At 39.0% G+C, this 24,435-nt stretch overlaps 3 protein-coding genes across 4 annotated transcripts in view; 1 reads left to right on the top strand and 2 right to left on the bottom strand.

Annotated features, from left to right (window-relative positions):
• Nucleotides 1–528: 528 nt before the first annotated feature.
• RAD9B (RAD9 checkpoint clamp component B) lies at nt 529–7,838 on the bottom strand. Its single transcript, XM_059827832.1, has 9 exons — nt 7,743–7,838; nt 7,089–7,203; nt 6,004–6,103; nt 4,972–5,078; nt 2,926–3,032; nt 2,403–2,467; nt 1,700–1,822; nt 1,010–1,277; nt 529–678 (listed from the first exon to the last, which is right to left on the bottom strand). The coding sequence occupies exons 1-9, from the start codon at nt 7,836–7,838 to the stop codon at nt 544–546; spliced, it is 1,116 nt and encodes a 371-aa protein (XP_059683815.1). The 3' UTR covers nt 529–543.
• A 2,180-nt stretch (nt 7,839–10,018) lies between these two features.
• VPS29 (VPS29 retromer complex component) lies at nt 10,019–14,378 on the top strand. 2 transcript variants are annotated; one of them, XM_059827641.1, is made up of 5 exons: nt 10,019–10,057; nt 10,626–10,637; nt 12,622–12,813; nt 13,282–13,517; nt 13,821–14,378. In XM_059827641.1, the coding sequence occupies exons 1-5, from the start codon at nt 10,055–10,057 to the stop codon at nt 13,936–13,938; spliced, it is 561 nt and encodes a 186-aa protein (XP_059683624.1). In that variant the 5' UTR covers nt 10,019–10,054; the 3' UTR covers nt 13,939–14,378. The 2 variants fall into 2 exon arrangements, with proteins under 2 accessions (XP_059683624.1, XP_059683625.1); XM_059827642.1 differs by lacking the exon at nt 10,626–10,637 and having other exon boundaries at nt 10,025–10,057.
• A 1,187-nt stretch (nt 14,379–15,565) lies between these two features.
• The window catches only part of KNTC1 (kinetochore associated 1), a 40,785-nt gene continuing 31,915 nt past the window's right edge, over nt 15,566–24,435 (bottom strand). Inside the window, exons 54-64 of the mRNA XM_059827925.1 lie at nt 23,963–24,081; nt 22,965–23,100; nt 21,895–21,990; nt 20,936–20,992; nt 20,407–20,461; nt 20,264–20,327; nt 18,818–18,947; nt 17,699–17,788; nt 17,011–17,156; nt 16,036–16,126; nt 15,566–15,762 (exon numbers count right to left, since the gene is read on the bottom strand). Coding sequence (XP_059683908.1) covers nt 15,703–15,762; nt 16,036–16,126; nt 17,011–17,156; nt 17,699–17,788; nt 18,818–18,947; nt 20,264–20,327; nt 20,407–20,461; nt 20,936–20,992; nt 21,895–21,990; nt 22,965–23,100; nt 23,963–24,081 — 1,044 coding nt within the window. The 3' untranslated portion in view covers nt 15,566–15,702. The remainder of the gene's footprint in view (nt 15,763–16,035; nt 16,127–17,010; nt 17,157–17,698; nt 17,789–18,817; nt 18,948–20,263; nt 20,328–20,406; nt 20,462–20,935; nt 20,993–21,894; nt 21,991–22,964; nt 23,101–23,962; nt 24,082–24,435) is intronic.

The following is a 24,435-nucleotide window of genomic DNA, read 5'->3' as shown; positions in this document are numbered from 1 at the left end:
TTTACAACAGCAGCTTCATTTGCCTGAAGTGATAAACACCATTTGAATTCTCTAGTGAGAATGTACCGGAGAGCTGAACATCCACAGCAGTGTACCTGCAGGGTGCACAAATCTCACTCTAGTCAATCACAGCCTAAATTTGTATTGTGTTACAACAGCAGCTAACGGTTTTGGAATGACCCGGCCTGCTGCTTAACATAAACAGTGAATAAACACTTAACCTGTTCTGACAGAGCAGGAACTGATAAAGTACTCGGTACTGAGTCGAGGTTTGTCCTTTTCTTATATCTGTCTTGCAAAAAACCCCCACCTATTCGAGTAGGATTCCTGCTTTGCAGCCTGTCTGAATAGGTGTTAGTGAAATGCAGTTCATTACACAAGCTCAGAATACAAATAGTTTCCATCGAGTTCTAGCTCGCTGAACTGCAATTAAACTTCTTTCCAAAACTAGAAACAGCACCACAATTACCCTGTCAAACATACATACTTTTATCTTTCAGGGCAACCCCCCGATAGTCTTTACTTGGATTCAAATGCTTCTTGTTACCAGAGAACTGGGGAGCTCTGCACGTTGCCAAAATCCTCTTCGGTGTCACTAGCTGTTGCTAAACTATGGAGGGCATGACTGATGGCATCCTTCTCCTTGCAAGAAACTGCTCCAAAAAATAAGGAACGAAACTGGAAAATGCAAGATTTATAGAAGTAAGGAACCGCATGTAATACAGAATTTTGGGGTTAATTATTTCTGAAGCTTTTGCCACTTTAAAATCCTTAACAGTCTACAGTGTTTCCTAGTGAAATACACTTGCCACCTGTGACTACTTCCAGCATTACAGTTAAACGCAGCAGTGGCGGTTTTTGTCAGCTATGCTGCTGTGAAAGCCGGTTCCATCAAAACGCCACGTGGAGAATGAAACGTCAACGCGTAGCAACCCCCAGACTACAGGTAGCGTTCAGCTCACCACCAGCTAAGGTACTGCACTGTCGATAGGATTGGGAGCCTCCTTACCTTCTGGTAATGAGACTCTGCTGCCTCTCCTTCCAGCACTGCCTGGCCCTCTGCCTCGGTCACGGCTGGTCCTTCTATGCCTGTCACACCTCTCTCCGTGACTCTGGGAGTACTTTTAATCTCTTGCTTTGCCAAAGGACTCACAGGTTTCGCTGACTCTGTGTTCGGTGCATTTCTGTTACACGGTGGCTTTTTCGAAGCAACTGCTGCTGCATTGCTACCTTTATCCGTGGAGGATTTTTCTGATTTACCCATACATGTCTTCGAGCTGGATTGGGGAGAGTAGGTCAGGTTAGGAACTGGCTTTTACCTGTTTCTGTTAGAATGTCTTTATTTTCTGTTAATGGAAAGCATGATGGCTTTAGATTCTCTACAAGTATCTCCCCTTCCCCTCCTACTGCAACAGAACCCTGGTGAGATAAAGAAAAGCAGAAGCTAGCGTGGACTACTCTCTGTTGCACTGTTTTATTGCTGTGCACAATGCCGAGATGTTCCTGAGCCTGTCTAGTTCATGGTTTTCCTATGAACAAAGACTCCAGGATCCGTATGATGCTTACCAATACCTGGCAAGAATGCGCAGATCACTTCCTTTCCATCTTAACTCTGACTTGGCTGGAAAACGTTAAACTTCACTTTTCGATCCTCTTAAGGCAGCCTGCCTCCCTCACCCACCCTGCAGCCCACCATTACCTTTCCTGCCGCTGTGAAAAGCAGGTGGGCTGCTGGGAAGCTGGTTCCTTCTCCGTGTCAGACAAGGTAGCCAAAATAAAGCTGGCTTCCAGCACCATATCTTCAATGCTGAAAGCAATTGGTCTAAACACAAATATTCAGAGACTAAACAGCATGGGTAATTACACATATTGTGGGAGGAAACACAGCTCATGCAATTCTATACGTAAAGATTAAAAAGTGCCTCCTCTGAAAAGCTGAAAATCTAATGTATTTGCTGCTAGAGAGTATGAGATGGCTTCCTGTTACAGATCTAAATGCACCAACGAGCAAACACTAAACAATATTATACTTAGTCAAATTATAGTTTTAAATATGTAACAGTTAAAATTGTATTTTAAACAGAAAAGGTATTGTTTCTTTAGACTACTAAATAAAAGCATTGCACACATTAGACTGAGAGCCTGAAGCATCCAGGTAACTTATATATAGGTGCTCATTAGTCAGCGTGGCTAGCTTAGTAATTCTGATGCCTATGTTAAATGCTTTATGCATAATAACAAACTACTTAACCCTGTATCGCAGATTAGAAATATAGGTTATGGTATGAAATGAAAATCTATTTTATTGTTCCAGTTAAATATTCACTGAGTAACCTGCAGACAAAAACCGACTGTAGCGTTGCAACTGCAGTAGTTCTAGATGGGTATGTTGCAAAACGTACTTTCCAGATAGGTCAAAATGGATTGAGACAGGAACACTGGTAGCTTCTGAAAATGCTAGCAGTCCCTGAAAAGAAGGGGTGGGTGGTTAAGCGCTGTTTTAAAAACAGAAGATTAGTATTAGAATGTAAGTTTATCCCAGCTGTAGTTTACTGGCAAAAAGAGGGTAAAAGTCTACTGCTTCTAGAATGCATTTCTTGCCTTCCCTGCCTGGAGCTTTGCCAAAGAAGCTTCTGCACAGGGAACTTCAGTGGCCATGCTGCTTTCTCACACAGTTACAGTGTGTCTGCCCAGCGCTGAAACTACATCTTTGTTGTTTTAAAAAGGTTCCGCTTGCCTTTCAAAGGCTGCTGTGAGGGACTCCTGAAGATCCTGGGTTTTAAAGCTAATCCTCAACCAGCTGGTGAAATACTGCTGCTGGTCAGGAGGCCTGGTGGAACACTTCCTCAGCATTCCGCATTGTCCTGCTCAAGGCAGGCAAATTAATGGAAAATGTTTTGTTTTCAAGACAAATTCTTACTTTACCCTCAATTCTTTAAGGCAAAACGTCACTTCGGAATCTACGCCAACTTGGAAGTAGTCAAATTCCTCTGGATTTAGTTGTATTTCAGTAAGCATTGTCTTTGAAAAATCTGTTTAAAACAACAAGAAAGTCAAGGACTCAAAGGAGCAAAGTTTGAACTCAACTATGATTATAACCATGAGGTTTTTTACATCAGCATCGTTTGAACAAATAATTGTGGTTTTATAGTGACTAACTAATAAATGTTTATCTGAATTTATTTCATAATTAAGTAAAATAAAATCCTCACTCTGTTTACAGTATATTATGTAGGTTTAAATGGTTTTTAACCCAACCTATTTTATGTTCCACCATGTGATCTAACCTGATACCTGCTGTCGTTCTTGCAAATCTGCTTTGTCGACAGCCCTTTGTCACAAATAGTATTACCAGCTGCTTATTGTTACATAGATGGGAAGATCAAAATGCAGCATGACTTTAACAGATTAATCGTAATTGCTGACAATCATCAGAGGACAATGAAGGTGGACTTAGGTTCTTTGTTTTAAATTGTAATCTTTTCCGGATACGTAAGTGGCAACAGGAAATAGCCACTTCAGTTTCAGGTATTCAGTTGCTGCTTGTTATCATTAGGTTAGTCTGTAGTTGTTACTAGGTGTGTGAAGAGAAATAGAGTACTTCCATGACTCGTTAGCATCTCAGAGGCATTCCGAAAAATTCTACAGCAGCTTAAACAGTACACACCTATCCAGCTTTCTTCCAAAGCCAGGCTGCTAGCAAAGTATTACAAACTATTCCCAGTCTTCTGTTTCTCTGCTCAAGAGGGTGTTTTTCTCTCAGCCTTCAACAAGGCCCCACTGCATGTTCAAATCACTCTTGTAGAGTTCCTTAAAACTGTAAAAATACATACTTGTAACACACCTGCCAGCTTCTGCAAGGCAGAGCCTACCACATGCAAATGAAAACAAGTCTAGGCAGAAGGTGTAATTTCTTTCTTTGAAAATTAAACCTGCACGTGGAAAAACCCAGGCCATCACCAGATGGTATGTTCAAAGGACACGTTTTGTTTCAGTGTATACAGAACATTTGCTGCAGGCAGCTTACTGCGTCACATGCTGCCCAACACGAACAATGCTTGTAATTCCTCCTTTTTCTCCTTGACTGTTTGTTTTTTTGGTATCTCATTAAATTTTTACCTACTATTTTCTTCACTTACTTTCTTGCAGTAACCCTTGTATGTTTCTAAAATGACAAAATTTGTCATTCAAAATGTACTCTTCTTAGTGTCTCTCTATTTTCAGTAATTTCTTCCCTGTTTCACTCAGTTTCCAGCACTTAATCCTTCTTGCTCACCACTGCTTCAGCCTGTTCTCAGCACAATTCCCACCCCTATGCTCCAGGCAGTCATCTTTTTCTAGGTCATTATCCTCAGCGCTGGTCATAAGCAAGTATGAAAAGCATCCCTTTATTATATGATATACAAGAAGCTATACTTCAAAAACACAATTATATCTTTAAAATTAGTTTGAGTCACACCCCAAGAATCTAGATTGTTCTCCATCTCAGATGGAGATCTGAAAATGGCAGCACGCAGCACTGCAGCGTTAGGCCAGCTAACACACTGTATTGCCCTTATACTAAAATATACTCTGTAATGATATAAATTCTGTAATTATGGTATTCAGATTCAAATAGCTCTTTTTTAAAACATAAAATTATCTCCTTTTTCCTGTCTGTTGCCATGCTTCTGCTCTTGCAGCACAGTAATTACCTCTGTTCGAGCCTACGGCAAGTGGCATAATTTCAATTGGCTGCTCAGTCTGATATCTGCCACTGACACCAGGAAAACGTTATTAGAAACATACTTTCTTCAAAGATACTAAAACCAGAGGGTGGCAGTATGACTTAAAATCTCCCTATATATGTTCCCTCTCTCAAATCTCATTCAGCCATAAAATGCATTCTCCGTTTATGTTGCAGTAGTTATTGTTCCTTTCGTTCACCTGTTTTAAAATCCCAATATTGTTTCATATTTTGAATTTCCTTACCCGTGTCTTCCTCAGTGTAACTCTTGAAACAAACTTTCACTGGAGTAACTGATAAGGTTACTTCTTCTAGACTGGTCGGAAAGTGAATCATTATATCAGCCAGCAGCCTATAAAATGCATTCAACATTAAAATAATTTTACCTGCCACAAATGACTAGCTAGCATTTGTTACTCAGATTAGAAATTAATATTGTTATGTGGCAATACTGTTTGAAAAACTGCCTTTGAAATGTGCACCCCTTAAAGCGTGCTGTATCTTTTAAATTTATTTATATAGCAATATGTACATAAGAAATCTAAAAATACAACTAGTAATTACAAAAGCAAATTTTTTATATTTAACGCCTGCGTATGCTGCCAAATCAGTCTTACACATCTATATATTGCTGCTGCCTTTCTATATGTATATATCACAATTTTGAGCAAACCTCAGCATCCTATACTCCTTATTCAAAAGCTTGCAGTTTTAAAAGTTGCATAATCTTTATAAACACAATGCATAGCACCTATACAGAGATACCTTTATACACCTTTAATGGTTGATTATTGCAACAAGAGCTCCTGTGCACAAGAACCACTTTTCACAGAAATGCTGTCAGGAAAAGCACAGTCCAACTGTTCTTTGCCTTCGCTTGCAACGACCAGCCAAACCCTGGATTCTTCCAGGAGCTGCTTTTCAAAGCAGAACTTTGCCTTATTGCACTAAAAAAATTGTTCTTTAACCACTGGATTCTTTGCCTATAAAATTAAAGCACTACTTTATTTGTCATAGGTGGAAGTTGCTCAAACGTGTGAATTCCAATTATACATTACGCACTTCTCCAGGTTAGACTGACTAGGATTAGTGGCAGAATGATCCAAATTCCTTAAGTTTTAATGTGAAAAATCAAGCATTAGGATACAGGATTTAGGAATTGTCCATTTTCGACAGGGGCCTAGTCAGATTTAGATATGTTAATGACTATGAGAGCAGTGTTACCTCCTGTATGATTTTTTTTTACTCCCAGAAAAAATATTTTTTGTATTCATTACCTGGAGTGGACTTTAAGTATGTTTGGACACATGTGCTTTGCAAAAACAGCCTGCAACGGATCACATTCTTGAAACGCCAGATTATATGTTTTTACAACACCTAAGTATAAAGGATATGAACAAAAATCAATGCTGGTCTGTAATTTTAAATGTTTTGCCGTATTAATTGTTCTTTTAGGAAATCTCAATAGAGAAAGTAACCAAGCGACTTACTCTAGCTGCATGGAAATAACTCACCCACAAACAGAAAACTGAATTAACCAGCCATCTAAGACTTCCTTCATCCTACTTGTTATGCCCCTCCTGCATCTGAGTTTTTTAAGAATCCCCAAGAAATAAGTGAACAGCAACAAGTGCAACAAATACAGAGGAAAAAAAGGCTTCAATATTTAACTGGTATAATAATTCAAATTGTGGTGGAATACAAAAGGCAAACCCTACAGGTCTCTATGCTATTTCTAGATAAGCACGAGCTAAGAGAGCTTAACTGTCTTTGAGACCTAATTCAATATATTATCTCATTATTAGTAATAAAAGTCAGATTTTTAACAAAATAAACTACTGCCTATTACACAGCACAGCTCAGCAAGCTATGTTGATTGATGATGGTTCTTCCTGAGTTTTGCAAAGACTAATGCCGATGAATATACCTGGTGTTCTGCCGCCCTGAGGATGTCAGACCTGTTACCGTGTTGAAGAACTGTAAGTATTAGAAGTGGAAAGACCCAGTAAATCCTCTAGTTCAAACACCTGCCAAAACAGGATTTCTCTCCCTTTCCATAACCTGTGTTTTTTCAGAATTTATTCCAGCCTAATTCTGAATGTTGTAAGCAGTAGGCTGACAATTAATATACAGCATGCATTAACTACTGAACTGAAGAACGTTAGTTTGATAAAGCCTGTTGTAACTTCATTTTAACAAGGTAATGTTAAATGATAAATATAAATTATGATGTGAAGAGGCTGAAAGTGTTTGGCGTAATGTTCCATCAATAACAGTCAGTTAATAATTACACTAAATACTGTGTTGCCCTGCTCTTTGAAACTGCTTCTGTTTCTGTATGGTCACTTCATGTGTAACCTACCATGTTTACAGAGGAGCTGAAAAGTTATGTGACGATCATTAATATTTGTATAAATGCTGCATTTCTCTACATTCCTTTCCAGCACATTTACACTTCTAAATACAGGAAGAACTGACTGTAAAAAAAAAATTAAAAAATCAGTGCAGAGGTTAATCACCAAGCAATTTTGCAATGTTATTTCCCAAGTTTCGTACAGTTTTATCTCAAGCTCCTGCTTTTATGGCTTCCCCAAACTGCCTTCTAAGCAGACACTGAGGCAGCCGACACTGATCCTCACAATCCTCACCCACTATTCCAATACGTGGCCAACAGATCTGTTCACTGAACAACTGCTCAAAGCTCTCCTGGCTCACACTGTTCTTGAAGGCTACGGGAGAAACGCTCCAGAGGCAGAAATGGGGTATTCCTTCACCCCAAGATTAAGCTGGTTCAGACTTTGGGAACCGCAAGGCACAGCTCAGGAAGTACACCTTCTAAACATGATTAAATACTAACGCTCTCTTTTGCAGAATTGCACAGAAGCACTTGAGTTCAGAGCCATCCACATGTCTACATGAGCCTCCCCCTATAATTTCATTTGGAAATGGGGCTAATTTGCTGCTTACAAAGCTGTGCATAACAATCCATTAAAATGTACCTTAATTATCAATTTACATGGAAGAGATAAGTGATTTTCCTTCTGAGATGGTTGAGACACAGTTGTCCAGCAATAATGTTGAAAAAACATAGATGAGAAGAAGACATATGCATATGCTGACCTTGAAGAATTCACTGATCTTAAGGCAAGCTGAAAATACAAGTAAAATAATTTATTAACTCAAAACTATTTCATATCGCACCTTCAACAAAAAAGCCATCTCTGTGCTTCCGTACTATACCTAAACCACAAAACCTTTAAATGTGTACATCTCAAAATAAATACAGATGCATTATGAATACAATCGTGTTCAAACTTATCACCTTCATTATTACTGGTGAGAAGTCACTGGTATAGTACAGGCATAGGAATCCAATCTACGGACATTTGAGCGGCCCTGAAGCGTGAGTTACCGAGACACTTAAAGCTCAGCTTGTGTTTGAGGCATTTGAAGGACCGGAGTTTATTCTGAAACAATCTTCCTGTACACCCATCCACACGATATGTACAAATGAGCAAAGACTCTACTAGCACCTCAGAAATTCTTCAGGTAGAAAAAGAAATTATCTCCACTTCTGATTTTCCAGCCTCCCAGCAAGTTAAGGAGAGTTGATCACTTTTAGCTAAGAAACCTCTAGAGAAAACCCTAATTCTACTGGAAATGGTGTTTGATTAATCAGAGGCATATTAATGGGTGCATTCTTCCTGTTGAGTCATACTGGTACAAAAACATGTTGTTTAGAGGCAGCTTCTGATGTGGTACAAAACATAAACCTTTTGACCCATGACAATAGAAATAAAACCCTTGGTATTAATCCGGATGTCCTGGACAAGCTTCAGCTTGGGTAACAAAAAATTCAAGAATATTAGAGGCAGAGTAGGAATGAATCTTCCATGATGTAATCTGCATAATTACAATTACAGAAAATATGGCATTTGTCCATATTCAAAGTGGAGGAAACTGAGAGAGAACGTAACTCAGACTGAACGGTACCTGTAGGAAAACAACACAATATCCAACAACATAAATACTATGCTTCCAAGAAAGATTTTTAAATTACAATAAATGAAATTCACTTACACCTCTTTCTACGGGGTCAAACCAAAATTCATCACTAATACGTGCTATGGCATGTATTGCTCTTCCAAACACTAGCAGGAAAAGAAAACAGTACAGTATGCATTCTAAGTTAAAAAAAAGTTATATTGCATTTTCTCCGGAACAATTTAAGGGAAAACATTACAAATTTTCTACATGTTTCAAAGAAAACCAATGACATGGTGGAAAACATTACTCTTTCCTTTTTAGTAGCACAAACACCTTGGTGTTTTCAAAAGCTGCCTCTAATGAGGGGCACCTCAAATGTCATCCATCCCTTTGCAGCAACTGGTATGACCTGATGTCACCACAAATCAATTCAATCTAATCGAACAAAACACCACTGAAGTTAGAAATTACGTTTTGTAGAAGGCAACAAGTTTGAGCAAGCGGTAAGCTGTTGGACATCTGTAAAGATGCAGCCCTAAGAAACAGAAGAAACCAGCCGCGGGTCTCAAAGTTTGCCCCTGCCCACCCTGGCACTGGCAGAGCAGCATTTTGTACGGAACGCTGTGTGCGGGTTTAGCTGGGCCTCTGGAAGGAGAACAGCATGCGCAGGGCAGCACCCGGATCAGCAATGGCTTCTCCACCTGAGAGCACTACAAATCCAACCCTCTGCTCTCTAATCTGAACAACTTTCAGAGGCTGCCCCTTGCCCCGCAAAAATGCCTTTGTGCTCCCGGGGATGAAGAAGAGGCAGTTCCTCAGCTCCGCTGTGACCACGGCGGGGCCAGCCGCAGCTCCCAGTGCTTCGTGCAGGCCCCCACGGGGAAGCCCACTGAGGGCAGTGCGCCATGGCGCCAGCAGGCCGGACACATACTGCCGCACTGAGGTGTGCCACCCTGAGGCGGCCCCGCGCTGGGGTGCCCCTTTCTCCCACATACACCCCTCTGTCCCAGGCTTGCCGCCTCCCCTGGGGCCACGGGTACCTCTGAGATGAGCCCCCCCAATGACACACTTCATGGCCCGCCGCAGGCTGCCGACCCCCCCTCCGCCGCGCCCTTCCCCTCACACGACGGCTGCAGAAAGGGCGGGAAACGCCCCCCAGCGGGCGAGGGGAGGAGCCTGGCGCTCCTCAGAGACCCGGATGTGGCCACCCGGGGTGGCTGCGCAGAAACGCGTTTCGGGCTGGGTTGGCCCTTCGGAGGCGCCGTAGCGGGTGGTTGGCGCCGGCCTGGCTTCCGGGAGGAGCCGCAGCGGCTGGCGTGAGGGAGCGCGGCGCCGAGCAGGATGGTGAGCGGCGGGGACGCCCCGTCCCCCACCCCCGGGGCCCTCTCCCCGCCGCGGCTCGCCCCGCCGCGCCGGGGGGCCCTAGGCTGGCTTCCTCCGGCCGCGGCCCGTCGGGCCTGGGCAGGCGGCGCGGTGGGCGCGGGGCCTCCGCCGTGCGGTGCGGTGGGCGGGCGGGCCCCGCCGGCGGCCGTGGAGCGGCTGTGCTGAACGTGCGCTCAGGGAGTGTTTTCTGTCAGTCGCCGCCCAGAAATGGCGAGCTGAGGTAGATGGAGGGGCGGGAGGGGAGCGCTGAGAGGAGCTGAGGCCCCGCTGAGGGCCCGCCGGTGGTAAGGAGGCCGTGCTGAGGGGCTGTCACCGGCGGGAGAGCGGCCGGGGGCTGCGCGCAGGAGCCCGTTTTTAGTTTATTTTTTTTTAACGCTTCTTTCATAACATCAACAATTCATTAATTATTATTTGCCTATTCATTTGGCTATATTTTCTTTTCTGTTGCTTGCTTTTGTTTAACATTGATCATGTTTCACCCTGTTTTTCATTCCCCCCTGTCTGCAATCAACTTCTTCATTCCAATAAGGCTGGGCACAGAGTAAGTTTACTCCTCTTGGCTGTTGCTAACACCGGTGGTAAGGGCTTGTTAATGTTACTAGATGATGTGAATGTCAGATGGTACATACGAATTAGGGGCTGCTGTTCAAACCACGCTCAAGATCGCACCTAAATTCCTAGTTAAAGCCAGATGTTGTAACATTCTTTGCCGCCATTTGATGTCGCAGATACCTGCGGTTATTAAACACACTTCAGTGCTTTTAATCTGGTTTTGTTATTGTAGCTTGCCAAGCTTTTCTTTGATTCATGGGAGCTTAAAGGTGATTTGGGGGAAAACGGGGCCTGCCAGTTCATCAGCAAAGGAAATGGTCTTTGTTGAATGCACACGCTCTGCTGACTTCAGTGGGGTTATGTGTTTTAAGAGGCAGTATAACTTTATTAAACATTAAATACGTAACTGGTATTGCATGTCCAGGTCCCTTAAGTGTCAGTAAGAGACTCTATCTAGTGCCACTTTAATGATCAAAATCACTTGTTACCCTTTTTTTTTTTTACTTGCATTCAAGTAGCCTATCTCTAGCCTGATCCTAGTGAGGGTATTTTTCACTGGGAACTCTTGAAAGACCGTCAAAGATGTGTCTTTTTTTTCCTCTCCTGGGTTAGTTTTAAATTGATAGCTCATTGATTAAAAAAAAAAAATCTAGTATTGCTTTACCGATACTTTCAACCATTTGTTGTCCAAAGATGCATGGCTTTGACGATGGCACGAAGACGTTCTTAATCTAAAAAAACCCCAAAACCCAAACAAAAAACCCACCCAAGTTCCCTCTGCCTTTTTTTGATGACTCTTAGCATGAAGGTAGGTGCATGGCCTAAAAATTTAAACAGCAAACATTAGTATCTTCTTAGCATAGTTGCTACTGCTTTTATATAAATATATTTGGGCTGTGTTTTCTACAAACACATTTGATGGCTGTCATTTTAGGAACTGTCTTACTAATAAAGCATTACGGTTAGAAGACAAACTGTGTCTTTTAATATGGAGCTATCTATCAAGTTAACATGGATGACTGTCTCTAGAGCCAGTGTTTTTACAGTGTAGTGCCGTAACACCTCATGCTTTATAGAGCTTTTCATGCCCTTTTTGCATAATTAATTTATTGCTGTGTTGCTCGCATTAATTCTTTATTTGCAGATTTAAAGCCTGTGATATTAAACTATGATCTTACTTCATCTGAATCCTTAATTTTGAAGCCCCCATTTAAATTTGTATTCTCCTTGCATCTATTGTACTGAAACTATGAATATATAGGACTGGTAATAGAACAACTGTGTGCAGTAGTCTGGCCTCTCGTCTCCACAGTGCCCTGAGGTTTTTTGGTTTTGTTTTTTTCAAATTGTTAGTCTTATTCTGTTGTTCAGTGGTTCCTACAATACGGACTCTGAACAAGCTTCCTGTTCTGGTCAGCTATTAACACATGTTGCAAATTTGCTGGGGTTTGTTTTTTTTTTTCTTGATAAGGAAGAAAACAGAAGTTAATTAAAGTAGCAGGAAACTTGGATGAAGAGTTTTAAGTGGTCACAGTTCAGCCAGGTCTGTGCTTGAGAACATGTACTAGAGATGTCCTGGTTTGTTTGGGGTTTTTTTGATGTTTAAGGAGGAAAATGAAGTGGGATAGTTTATGGTAGTTTCCAAATTTGTGTAAAATACATCAAGTAGTAACACATTGCTGTTGTTATACCTTGCAATGGCTTTCAGCAACAAAAAAAATGAAATCTGTAGACTGTTGTGTTTGTAAGGCCCTCCTCTAGATAATATTCTACGTTCATTAGTAAGGGCCCTTGTTTTCCCTCAATATAGCAATATTCCATCATCATTTCATTCTCATTTTAGTAGCTTTTACATCAAAATGCAAAGTTATGAAACAGAAGAAAACATTGCAATACTTTCTGTTTGCCAGTGATTCTTGTCTTAATAGGTATCTGTAATGATCTTTCTTTTGTCTGTCATGACACCTCTTAAGTTGGTGTTAGTATTAGGAGATCTTCACATTCCACATCGATGCAACAGCCTCCCAGCCAAATTCAAAAAACTGCTAGTTCCAGGAAAGATCCAACACATCCTCTGCACAGGAAACCTCTGCACCAAGGACACTTATGACTACCTCAAGACTCTGGCTGGGGATGTTCACGTTGTCAGAGGGGACTTTGATGAGGTAGTATCCTCTCTTGATAATGACATTTTTTGTGTATCATCTTTTACATAAAGGCAATGTTTGGGTTATTTGTAATTCATGTAGAAGTGGGCAAACTGAGGTTATGTAGTACTAAGAGCACGGGAAAAGCAAACTGGGGAAAAGAGTTGGGGTTACAATCAATAATGTGAATTGCACAGTAAGTTCTCATCTGTCATCAGTATGAATAAAAGTAATTTCCATACTTGGCTGTGTCTAGGACTCCAGCAACCAGGACCTGCTCTTGTCAGATCTTGCAAGTTCCTTGCATCCTACCACATTCTCCACAGTGTTCATAAAAGCAGCTTTGTAGCTCTCATTTTGTAGCAGTAGGGCCAGTTACATTGAATATTTCCAAAAGCTTTCCCCCTCTCTTCTTGGTTTTGCATAGAGTTGTTTTAAAATATAAATTTGTACATCTAATCTGTGTTTGGTTTTTTTAATTTTTAGAACCTGAATTATCCTGAACAGAAAGTTGTAACTGTTGGACAGTTCAAAATCGGGCTGATTCATGGCCATCAGGTTATTCCTTGGGGTGATATGGCCAGCCTGGCGCTGCTACAAAGGCAGTTTGATGTGGACATCCTAATTTCAGGACATACACACAAATTTGAGGCATTCGAACATGAAAACAAGTTCTATATCAATCCAGGATCAGCTACAGGAGCCTATCATGCCTTAGAGAAGTAAGTGAAGTATGGGAAATAGCTGGGGTGGGTTTCTTTTTGATAACAAAAATTAACTACAAAACTCATTATGAAGATTAATGTTTACATTCTAAATGTCGGGGAGAGGAAGGGTTGATAGTACTTGCTAAATCTCCTTGACTGAAACAGATGAGAGTGAAATACTTAAAACTTCAGATCTGATCTACTGTGGTTACAAAATTCATATCCCTTTTTCCTAGAGCAATTTCTGTTACGTGGCGGTGAAACACTGCTAAGGCGATTATATATGCACAATTAATGAATTTTTTCCTCTCTTTCCAGCAACATCATTCCTTCATTTGTGCTGATGGATATCCAGGCTTCTACAGTAGTTACATATGTCTATCAACTAATTGGAGATGATGTGAAAGTAGAAAGAATTGAGTACAAAAAGTCTTAAAAATGTATTTGCTTGTCTGGTATTTTTACCATCTCATTCTGAACTGCAAGTTACTACAATACTTGATTGCTAGTTTACAGTACTACACTTACTTGCTAACAGCTTAACAATGTAGCTTATTGGTAATAACTTTAAGACAACATTGTGTTTGCTTTTCTCTGTATGAATCTATTTGTAAAATATGCCATTAAAATAACTGTTTAAATACTGTTCCTTAATGTTGTAATAAACTCCACTTCATAGAAAAATTAAGCTTTATGAACGACCGTTGGGGAAAAACCCAACAGTCGTTGCTTTTAAAATGCCTGATGCTCTGGTTTGGTGAGTTACGTCTAAAGGGTACTTGTAAAGGGCTTGAACAAAAAGATTGAGGGCTCTGGGGCCATGTTATGTTTGCTTCGGAATCCAGTTGATATTTAATTTTCTCAATTTAACATTCCCAATTAAGTTAAAATAAAATGGATTGATAGATTCTGAAAATATTACAATTAACTCATAACTTACAGTAGTAATTTCACTGTAGAAAATTTAACTTCTTTGTCTTTTCATTAATCAAAGCAGTTTCCAATCCCACTATGCTTTAATGAATGATGGTCTCAAATCTATAAACAGTGAAGAGAGGCTTTTCTTTATTTATGGCTTATATCTGACACTACATGTATACGCACTTTGCTCCATATACAAAGATTTTAAATAATGTAATTCCATATGGCACTCGTACTGCTACAGCAGACTAAAACAGTGGTTGTCTCATGACTGCAGGGAACTGAATGTATTTTAACAGTTCCCATGTCTCATGATGGCTAACCTGCCAATAAAAATAGTTTTATCTTTTTTGTCTTCTCCATAAGAAGATTTAGAACGGTGGCCTGTTTCCTTCGCAGATGTTGGCCTTTGTATTACAACTTTTTTCAGTGCAGTATCTGCAAAAAGCTGTGCAGTATTTGTCATGAAGGTTTGAGTTACGCTAGTGGTTTTCCATCAGCTAGAACCCTTACTTCTGTGTCATAAGCTAACAAAATAACTTATTTCTATTCAAAATAAATCTGCTTTACCTTAGAAAAAGACCAAGCATTTCAGCCTGGTATCTCAGGAACCTCTGGCTAACTGCTACTTCATGCAGTGAAACACATGCCTGTTGCTTTATCCTGCTGCAGCCATACAGAAAGAATAAATTAAAAAGAAAGCCTTGGCAAACATTATTCAAGGAAGGTTAGTGACCGAGTGGAACATCAATTTACTGACAATTTCATAATTAAAAAAGGTTTCTAGAGTACTGTAAGGCCAAAAATTGATATGTAAGTCTGTTTATTTGTGTTCACTGTCGTTAAAATTACAATTTGTCTACAAAGTGTGTTTTACATGATGTACACCGCTTACAGTTTTAAAAAATTATCACAATTATGCAAGGTTATGTTTGTGTGAATTAAATCTTAGAGTGATGCTGACAGCAGACTTAAACATGGCAAAATATAGAAGTAAAGGAAATAAACCTTAATCCTTCCTATAATCAAAGTGCTGAATATGAACATTACTGTTGAATAGAAACAGGAAATTCTGCTGAAAATCTAAACTGTTTTAACAGGGATAGAGTATGGAGAAGAAACAGCCTAGAACAGTTGGAAAAAAAAAAAAAAAATGTGGAGAGCTCAGGGTAGCTCTTGGTAAAAGAGTATTGAGGTTTTAGTTTAATGTCCACCAGACCAGTAAAAGCATTCTCAATGCACGGGCCTCATCTTGCCAGTGGAGGGAGAAAAGGATAAATCAAGACCTTATCGATGACAGCTCTGGTACACAGGTCTCCTCTGCTCCATTCAGATACATCTGGAAGGTAAAAGAACAGTATTAACAGGGCTTAGGAAAACTGGAGATAATCTAAGACCTGTGGAAGTACGTGAAAGCGTAAGGCTTAGCATGGCACAGATTTGATTCAAGGAAAATTAATTATTTGAATTAATAAAGGGATATTTTATGATACACAATACATTTTACTAAAATAAATTGGCTAACAATTATTTTTGCTAAAAGTTGAATGAAAATCTCAGTTTAGAAAAAAACGAGAAAATAATTGCATGATGTCAAGGTGGTTTGGTTTACCTTCAGAAGATCAGATGGTGGTATGTCTACCAGAGTAGGATTTCCACATTTCTTTTGATACTCTTGAATTAGGGCTGTTGCATCATCAATGCTGTAAGAGGCAAAACTTTATCAACAAGTTCTCTAAAAAACCAAGAATTTAGACTATCTACACTGTAGTATAAAAATAAGGTATGACCCCACATTGTCAAAGTCAGATAGGTCCCGTCATTTCCCAATAGAGGAAAGCAAGCCATGACAAGCCTAGCATTTAACCTGTGGCTGTTAATAAACCCAATATATACTAGAATTTAAACAGTTATTTATTGGTTGCTGTCCCATTTTGAGTGCAGGATAACTGGTAACAAAGTGACTTGCAATACTGAGTATTTGGGGTCTAAAATCAAAGTTTGTAGTTGTGCACAATAAGCCCAAGTGCTGTGAGTCACTGATAGATAACTGATTGAGAACTGCCCTGCAGTAGGTTCAGTGCCAAGGCCCTTTGTTTTATTGACGTGGAACATTAGGGATATTTCTAACTCTTGAAAAACGTAGCAGGAAAACTACTAATTCTTAAGTCTTGATTACAGGCGGTTCACTTATTTATTTCAGAGTATTCTTATTGCTGAAGCTGCGACTTCCTGATGTCACAAAGCTTAATTCATCTGAAGGTATGGTGAAGTGATTCAAAGCAAAAGCGTTTGCTTTTTCCGCCAGGTTATTTCTGGTATTTTAGCTGAATTTGATCTGCTTGCCAGCCCAGGCTCAGTAAGCTGTTACTTCAGCTTGAATGACACTGTAAAACTCTATCCTAAGTATGCAAAGTAGCGAGGTGAGATTTTTATTTTATTTATTTAACTTAGCAATACTTCAAAAGTTCTTGGAGACTAAGTACTAGAAAATCGTTATTTTATTTTCATTTATTTGAAGTCGTGGAGGAGAGATTAAATTTCTGTAATTGCTATCAGTCATGCATCACCTGTTTTATTAACTTACCAGTTCTTTTTGGCAAAATAATCCACCAGTTCTTTCAGTCGGTGAGTGTTCATCAGTTGTTGCTTCAATAGTGGAAAATACTTAGTTTTCAAGAATTTTTCATATAGCTTCTCATTTATGATACTGTCCAAAACCAAAGATCTAATCTGTAGATATAAGATTTAGTAATGGAAAAGTATTAATATTTTAAACATAACAAACTTTACTTTTGAATGAAAAGAGCTCATACTCCCATACAGCAGGATTTTTTTTTAATTTTTTTTTTTAGTGCTGTGAAATGACAGATTTCATGAAGACTAATCTCAGATACCGATAGGGCAATGAGTTAAGAAACTTGCCCTTAGGAAGGCGGCCCAAGGCAAGGCAAGAGAGAGTGCAGTTTCATAAGTCCTTTGGCCTTTTTGCTTAAAACATTTCTTTAGAAAAATAAAGTAGTACTGCTGGAAAGAATGCTGTCCTACAAATAGGGGCAGCCTGTAGCACAGTACTGTGTATATACACAGGAAGTTTTTCAGTTGCACAATGTCAATAAAAATGCAAAAATCCCTGCAAATGTTGCTATATTTTAGAAGCGTGCATTATGTCAACTAGTGCTTGGCAAGATCAGGAGAGAGAGGAAAAAAGGTTCTGTGTACACTTATCTATCAAAAAAGTCAAAAGGCAAGTGAAGTAAGTTTTATTTATTTACCTGAGAAGCAAATGCTACTACTTCTCCAGTGTTCATGTGTTCATCTATGTGTTGCAGCACAGTTTCTGTGTTACATGTTGATAAGAAACCCTTGCAAAAATAAGTTACAAAACATTAATATTCAGTGAATGGTTAAAGTAGAAACTCTCCCTTCAGAGCAAGTGTTTTATTTATTCAGGAACAATTAATATTTTGAAATTTTAGATATGAAATTATCAACCCAGGATCTGTGCAGTTTGACTGAAAGAGTAGTACTCATTGCTTTTAAGTCTCAAGGGGTATTTTGCTGTAGCTGTTACAGATTTTTTTGACTCATTGCCAGCAGACTCAATGTCTTACACTAACGCTGTAATTTGGGAAAATCTTTCTGAGTTTAACTTTAATGACTGGAAGTCTAAGAATTTAAGGTGCCTTTACTCGTGCCAGTTTGCTCGCGACAAATACGGGAATAGTCTATAACACTTCATCTGGGAGAACAATGCAGAGCATAAATTAATGGAAATAAATGAGAAGAGAAAGGAAACTGTCAAGACACATGAATAGTGAGGATATGGCTTCAAGGCAGAAGAAGGTTTACATCAGACCTTGTGATGCATATCAAGCATCTTTCTAAGAAGTCAGGAGCTTTCAACTCAACACTTTTCCGAAGTAGGATTTGGTACTTTTCTTACCATCTGCTCTGAAACTAGCCCACTACTAGCTCCTCAGCAATTATATATGTTATCACCAAATTCACACTGCTCTAGCAGGTACATGGCTATGGCTTGGGTTTTGTTGGGTTTTTTCCATGGGTTTTATGGGTGGGATCCCACAAAATATCCTCAAATCCACAACAGACAAAGTCATATGACAAAGCTGCTGAGGATGAGTTGAAGCTAGCTGGGTTTGCCTTTTTTTTTTTTAAAAAAAAAAAAAAAAAGGAAGTGTTCACATGATCTCTTTCAGGAGGACAAATTCAGGGCAGTAGCCTATGTGGGTGGGACATGCCAAGCAGCTTTCAGCAGTGACATATTTAAATAAGCTGGAATTATAAGTTACCATCTTTTACAGTCTCTGTTGAACATAACGTGCTTAAAGACATTTCCCTTGCACAGACAGAACACAAAACTTATTATTTACCTGAATTTGCTGCTCTCGCTTCTCGGACTGAGGAATCAGCAATAGGCACCCCAAAGCAAAAGCTGGAAGGTCCAACTGTGCATATTGTTTAGCTATTCCGATGACATCCAAGTCAGCCAGAACAGGACACCTTCAGAAGAAGATTAGGAGTGAATTTCTCACCTATGATACATATAACTGGATGGCTTAATACTGTCAACAAAACTGCATTGGGATTTTTAAGCCAATACATTTTTACCTCATCTTATTTTCAGAAATGGCCAAGCTACGTGAGTTGAAGTTTCACAGAATACAAATGCATGACAATTTTCTAGCTTGAAAAAAAACCCCAACTCCAGTTTCTCTTTCTATACACCCAAGGTCCTATTTTGAGGGGAAGGGTTGGCCAAGTGCCCAGAGTAATGCCTTGGTACATATGTATATGCACAGTATCACAGAACCACAGAATCACTAAGGTTGGAAAAGACCTGTAAGATCATCAAGTCCAACCATCAGCCCAACCCCACCATGGCCCACTAAACCATGTCCTACAGTGCCACATCCACACGTTACTTGAACACCTCCAGGGATGGTGACTCCACCACCTCCCCGGGCAGCCTCTTCCAGTGCTTCACCGCTCTCTCTCTAAAGAGATTTTTCCTAATATCCAGCCTGAACCTCCCCTGGCACAACTTGAGGCCATTTCCTCTTGTCCTGTCAAGGACAGTAGTGTAGGCATGTTCTTCAGCCGGATCCCTTTCCAGTATTTCCTAACAACTAACTTTCGGTTCAAGTCAGGCTCTCTGAGCTCTGGTTCCTCTCTTGAGCAAGTAAGGGCATTGTGGTGAGTAAGATAATGATTTGTTGTGCTTTTTTACATTGTAAAGGCAATGCAAAACTGGTTTATGTATAGAATGTTTTGGAACATTAATACCATAGGTTAACCACATTTATAGATATGCAGCTATTACATTTTTGTCATGTCAGATTTATTCTTTGTAGGAAAATGAATTCTTTCTCTCTTATACTCTGTGTTAATGTTTTAGGAAATGTGCTATATTTTGGGCTAAGAAAAATATTAACTGGACTTTCAGGGTTGACCATGAGTCCTTTAAAAAATGTCAGGACAGGAACAGCTATCCCTCATAGGGGCAGCAACTGGGCAGATAAATTGGTTTTCAGCAGTCTGTCCCAATTCTGAGAGCAGTTCCCAGTACAGTTTAAACAGCCAAGGTACTGAGTTACAGCATATATTGTCAACAGTCTGCAGGCAAGCACAGAATTTCTGTTTGGGTATGAGCTCTGATCCTGTCCTTCCCACAAGAGGCAAAAGGTTCTTCCTCATGCCTCAGGTTCCCCCATTTTCAGAGCTCCTTTGCACGTTCCAGGGCAGGTTGTTGGATGAGAAATTACAAAGGGGCATTCCCACTCAAACTAATACAAATGCGGGATGTACTATCTACTTACTTGAGCAGAATCACAAAACTCTCGCGACATTCATCTAACTGTTTAGGACTCGGTGGACATGAAGCTAAGAAATAAAGAAAACATGACAAAGTAAATATATAACCAAATTAATATACAAGCATGATAGCTAATAACAACCCTACCTGTGAGAAATGGTGACAGAACTACACTTCGCCAAGCTCGACTGAAGTTGGGAATCTGTTGACAACAAAGTTGTAAAGTAATAGCCAAACACAGTTGTAACTAAGTGTAGTTGTAAACACAGACACGGAGACATCCTGACCCACTGTAGGTGCAAGAAGCCTGTCAATTTTCTTTTCTTTTCTTTTTATCCTGGATGAATTATTCCCTAACACTGCTTTCCTCATCTCATAGTCTAAGATTTAGCCATATTTTGACCGATGGTAAAATTACTTTGTCCAACTTTACAAAACCCTCCAAGTAAGTGTTTACTGGAGGAACCACAAGTGCAAAATATGCAATTTCAATGATTAATAACAATACTTGTCTGCATATTGTATTATCATAAAAATAATCATTCAAAAAGAATCTTTTCACGCATAACACTTCATGGCAGAGATGGCTGCCATTCATGCGCACACACACACAAATCGGATGCTAAATTCCTGTTAAAAGAAAAAAAAGACTAGGAGTCCCAGAATATTTGCTTACCTCCCATAATGAATGAATGCCAGTAATTGCTATCAAAACTCTTCTTAGATATTGGATCTGGAGAAAAAGAAAACCTCATTATAAAATGCTACCGTGTTTTTGAAGATTTGGCAATAATTTACAGAACTGCATTACGCTTGTCTTGTCTGCAGGATGCAAACTTACAGTTCCTCAAGGTACCTCTGTTCCTTTGGGAGGAGTAACTGATGCGTATGGAAATATGATTTATAGTTTGGTAAATTAAGTTATCACAAGCAGTAGTGGCATATGTTGTCTCAGTAAATACGCAAGATTTCCGGTAGTCTTAATACAACTGATGCTGAAAAGTTTATGATCCCACCTTCTTTGCTGTTAGTACCTAAACCTCATTAGATTAAAACTAGCTTGAATACCTGCTCCTGATACAGGCACATTGCCAGGTACATCTGTTACCTCCTTAGGCTGTAGCAACATCACATAAAGTTTGACAATCAGAGGTAATTAAGATCCCAAATGACAAAAATCAGGATGGCTATCATAATGAATATATATTTTAGGGGTAATATTTTTGTGTGTATGTATATGCATACACATATGTACATACATTTATGCACAGTTTGTGCACATGTGTGTATATATTCACACAAAAATATGCATATTATGTTGTAAAATTATAATAACATGAAGACTTTTTTCAATTGATTATCATAGGATTTACTCTTGGCATCTGAAAGGCTTTGTGCCTTTAAAAAAATAAAACTAGAACAATTTAAGATCAAAATTATCAAGCAATACTGCTAAAACACAAAATCCTCAAAGCTTCCTCAGCTCAGTATCTAAAAGCCAGAAGTAACCATGTAAGTTATCAGTAATTGTTCACAGTAAGTTTATAGTTTATCTATCACATTCTTTAGAAATCAGTAGATAAAAAAGCCTTTTTCTCACCTCGCTGCAGAACTTCATGCTTAAAAATTCCTTACCATATTGAAACCAAGGAGTTTCTGTAATAGGCCATTCCACAGTTGGGAATCATATACTTTGTATTCTAGACTAAGTTCTGTCACCAGTCTAACAGCCTAAAGGACAACAAGGACACACTGTATTTTAATATACATTCATGATCTTCAAACCTTTACTGCTTGCCAGTGTAATTTTAGATTTTTACAGCATTACTGAGACCTTTAACTCCTGAAAGGCCACAACCAAGCTACTTTCAAAATTACATTACACTTGTGAGGAGAATGAAACAAAACCAAAAGACCCACCTATACATGGTATCACTTTATTTTCTAATTGTAGGAAGGCTAAAGCTTTTTTTATTTGTAATTTTCAAATTTTGGACTAGCATGTGTCTATTTCAACTAAAGAACAGATTTCTTCCATTTTATGGCTATAAATCAGAAGTATTACTGTTGAAGCCTTAACAAAATAGTATACTTTTTTTGTCATACGCTATTGTCTACTTAGTAATGTCATTTACCTGCCCTTGTCTTCAGTGTTAAGTTAGCTGTTTACAATACATACTTGGTAACACAAAGTAATTGTCAAAGTCAAATTCCTAAGCAGAGCATAACTTAAAACCTATCCCTAGCATATTAATGTAAGTTACTAACAGCTATTCTAAAGGTGTATACCTGTTAGTATTTAATTCATATTAAAGTATGAGGTATGAGTCCAAGAAACTTCAAAAAAACCAAACCCCAACCAAACCAAAAGGCTTCTGCACCAAAGATCTTGCTTCCCAGACAAGAGACATGGGTACAAAAAGCTGGGCAAGTACTAGGGAATAATTATGTGATGGGCAGTAGTCAGCACATCCTCAGGTGGGTTTTTTTGGTCACTCTGAAAGAGGAGAGTCTTTGGGGTAACTGCACATTCACTGGTATTTTTAAATACAATTATGAGTAGCGTATTATGAGTAGTGTATGAATAGGACAGAGTACATTGGAGCAACATCTGTTTAGAAATGCATATGCTATGTAGAAGGGTATACATTTCACACAACGTGTAACAAACAAACAAAAAATTACAAAGGATTTAAAAATCATACCGTGGGTTCATGGCTGTGATTCTTCCATAGCCCCTTAATCATTCCTTCCTTAGGACTCTTATGAAATGATTCATAAGTGTATGGAATATTCAAGATTTCAAACTCTGACAGATAAATGCAGCATTTTAGAAAATACCTGTAAAGAAGTCCCCCCCAAAACAGGAGTTAATGATATTTCCAGTGATTATTATATTATAACTCACATAATCAAGGCTCAGGATAATATTGGAAAAGTGTTCTTCTGTTGCTTAAAAAAAAAAAAGGAAAAATACTGTAGACTGTATTTGTACTTATGAAGGAGATCTTAATGAAGTAAAAAGCTTTCTGGTAATTGCTTAGGGAAACCTCATTCACCTGAACAATGGATGGCTTGGATCATCTCTAAAGATAAACCAGTTACTATAACTCTTACAACTAACATTTCATTCATGCACAGAGACTGCATATTTACAGAAATCCACATGTAGCTATTTGGCACGATGTACTCTGAAAACATCACTTTCCATTAAAAAGGCCCTAATTTCAGATTACCAGCATAGAAATTCTCTTCTAGATTTTTTCTAAGGAAGTTAGTTTTACAAATATTTTCAGAGAAACAACATTATTCTGCTGGGATTTTGGTTCCTTACTTTTGCTGAGGACTAGGTCTTTGCAAGATGACCGGTTCTGAACTCTGATGAACAGAGTACTATATAAATGGGTAGGAGAAAATGCTTCAGTTACTAGAGAAGTAACTGCAATCTATGCAAAATGGAACAAAATATTTTCCACGTCATGTCATATTACTTTCAGGTTTACAAATTAGGACTGTGATGTACTGGACTGCATTACAGTGAAGTTAAAAGATCTAGTTACGAACTTTAGAGATAGATTTTAAAAGCTCAAAAAACATATTAGTAAAAAATAATTCTCCAAATATCATGTATTTCTTCCCAATGGCTGTTAAAAACCAAAAAAACATCATTATTATGGAATGCCTTAAGGAAAAATAATCTTACTTTACTTTCTCAATGGGTTTCTTGAAGAGTGATTCCACAGTGTTGGTATCTGCCAAGTAGAGCAGACACTTAAGTGCTCTGCTCCTGTGAGCAAATGTCAACTGAGTAACACCAATCGGCTGAGGGGGGAAAAAAACAACACAGTGAAAATTCACAACAATTGGCTGAACAACTAGAAAGAGGGTTATATATATGTCTCATATGATCCTTACTAAGATTTCTGGATTCATTTAGTGGAAATATATGCTAAGTAACAGACTGGTTCACGTTCCACTTTTATACTAAGCAGCTGAAATATTTGTCAGCTTCAAAGAACACTGCTAAACCAGGTGGTTTTCTAGATTTAAGACTATTAATGCAGGCAAGAAAAATATTTTTGATCTGTAGTATCACAAATACATTTAGTAAGTGTGAAAGACTGAAGGTGAAGGTTCTGCTAAAATAATTTTACCACTCTAATTCCACCCGAAGTG

This window comes from Gavia stellata, chromosome 21 (assembly GCF_030936135.1).
Source record: "Gavia stellata isolate bGavSte3 chromosome 21, bGavSte3.hap2, whole genome shotgun sequence".
In the NCBI taxonomy this organism is placed as follows: Eukaryota; Metazoa; Chordata; class Aves; order Gaviiformes; family Gaviidae; genus Gavia; species Gavia stellata.
Note: the sequence above shows the minus strand (reverse complement) of the source record. Positions and strands in the feature narration are given on the sequence as shown.

What these genes read in the sequence shown, in the direction of transcription:
- RAD9B (XM_059827832.1), bottom strand. Translation starts at nt 7,838, where the DNA reads ATGCATATGTCTTCTTCTCATCTATGTTTTTTCAACATTATTGCTGGA. An exon ending in AAATCACTTATCTCTTCCAT is followed by an intron (nt 7,204 to 7,742) that starts GTAAATTGATAA and finishes TTTTTTTTACAG; the next exon opens with TCAGTTCTTCCTGTATTTAG. An exon ending in CATTTTGACCTATCTGGAAA is followed by an intron (nt 1,823 to 2,402) that starts GTACGTTTTGCA and finishes ATTTGTGTTTAG; the next exon opens with ACCAATTGCTTTCAGCATTG.
- VPS29 (XM_059827641.1), top strand. An exon ending in TCAGAGGGGACTTTGATGAG is followed by an intron (nt 12,814 to 13,281) that starts GTAGTATCCTCT and finishes TTTAATTTTTAG; the next exon opens with AACCTGAATTATCCTGAACA. An exon ending in GCCTATCATGCCTTAGAGAA is followed by an intron (nt 13,518 to 13,820) that starts GTAAGTGAAGTA and finishes CTCTCTTTCCAG; the next exon opens with CAACATCATTCCTTCATTTG.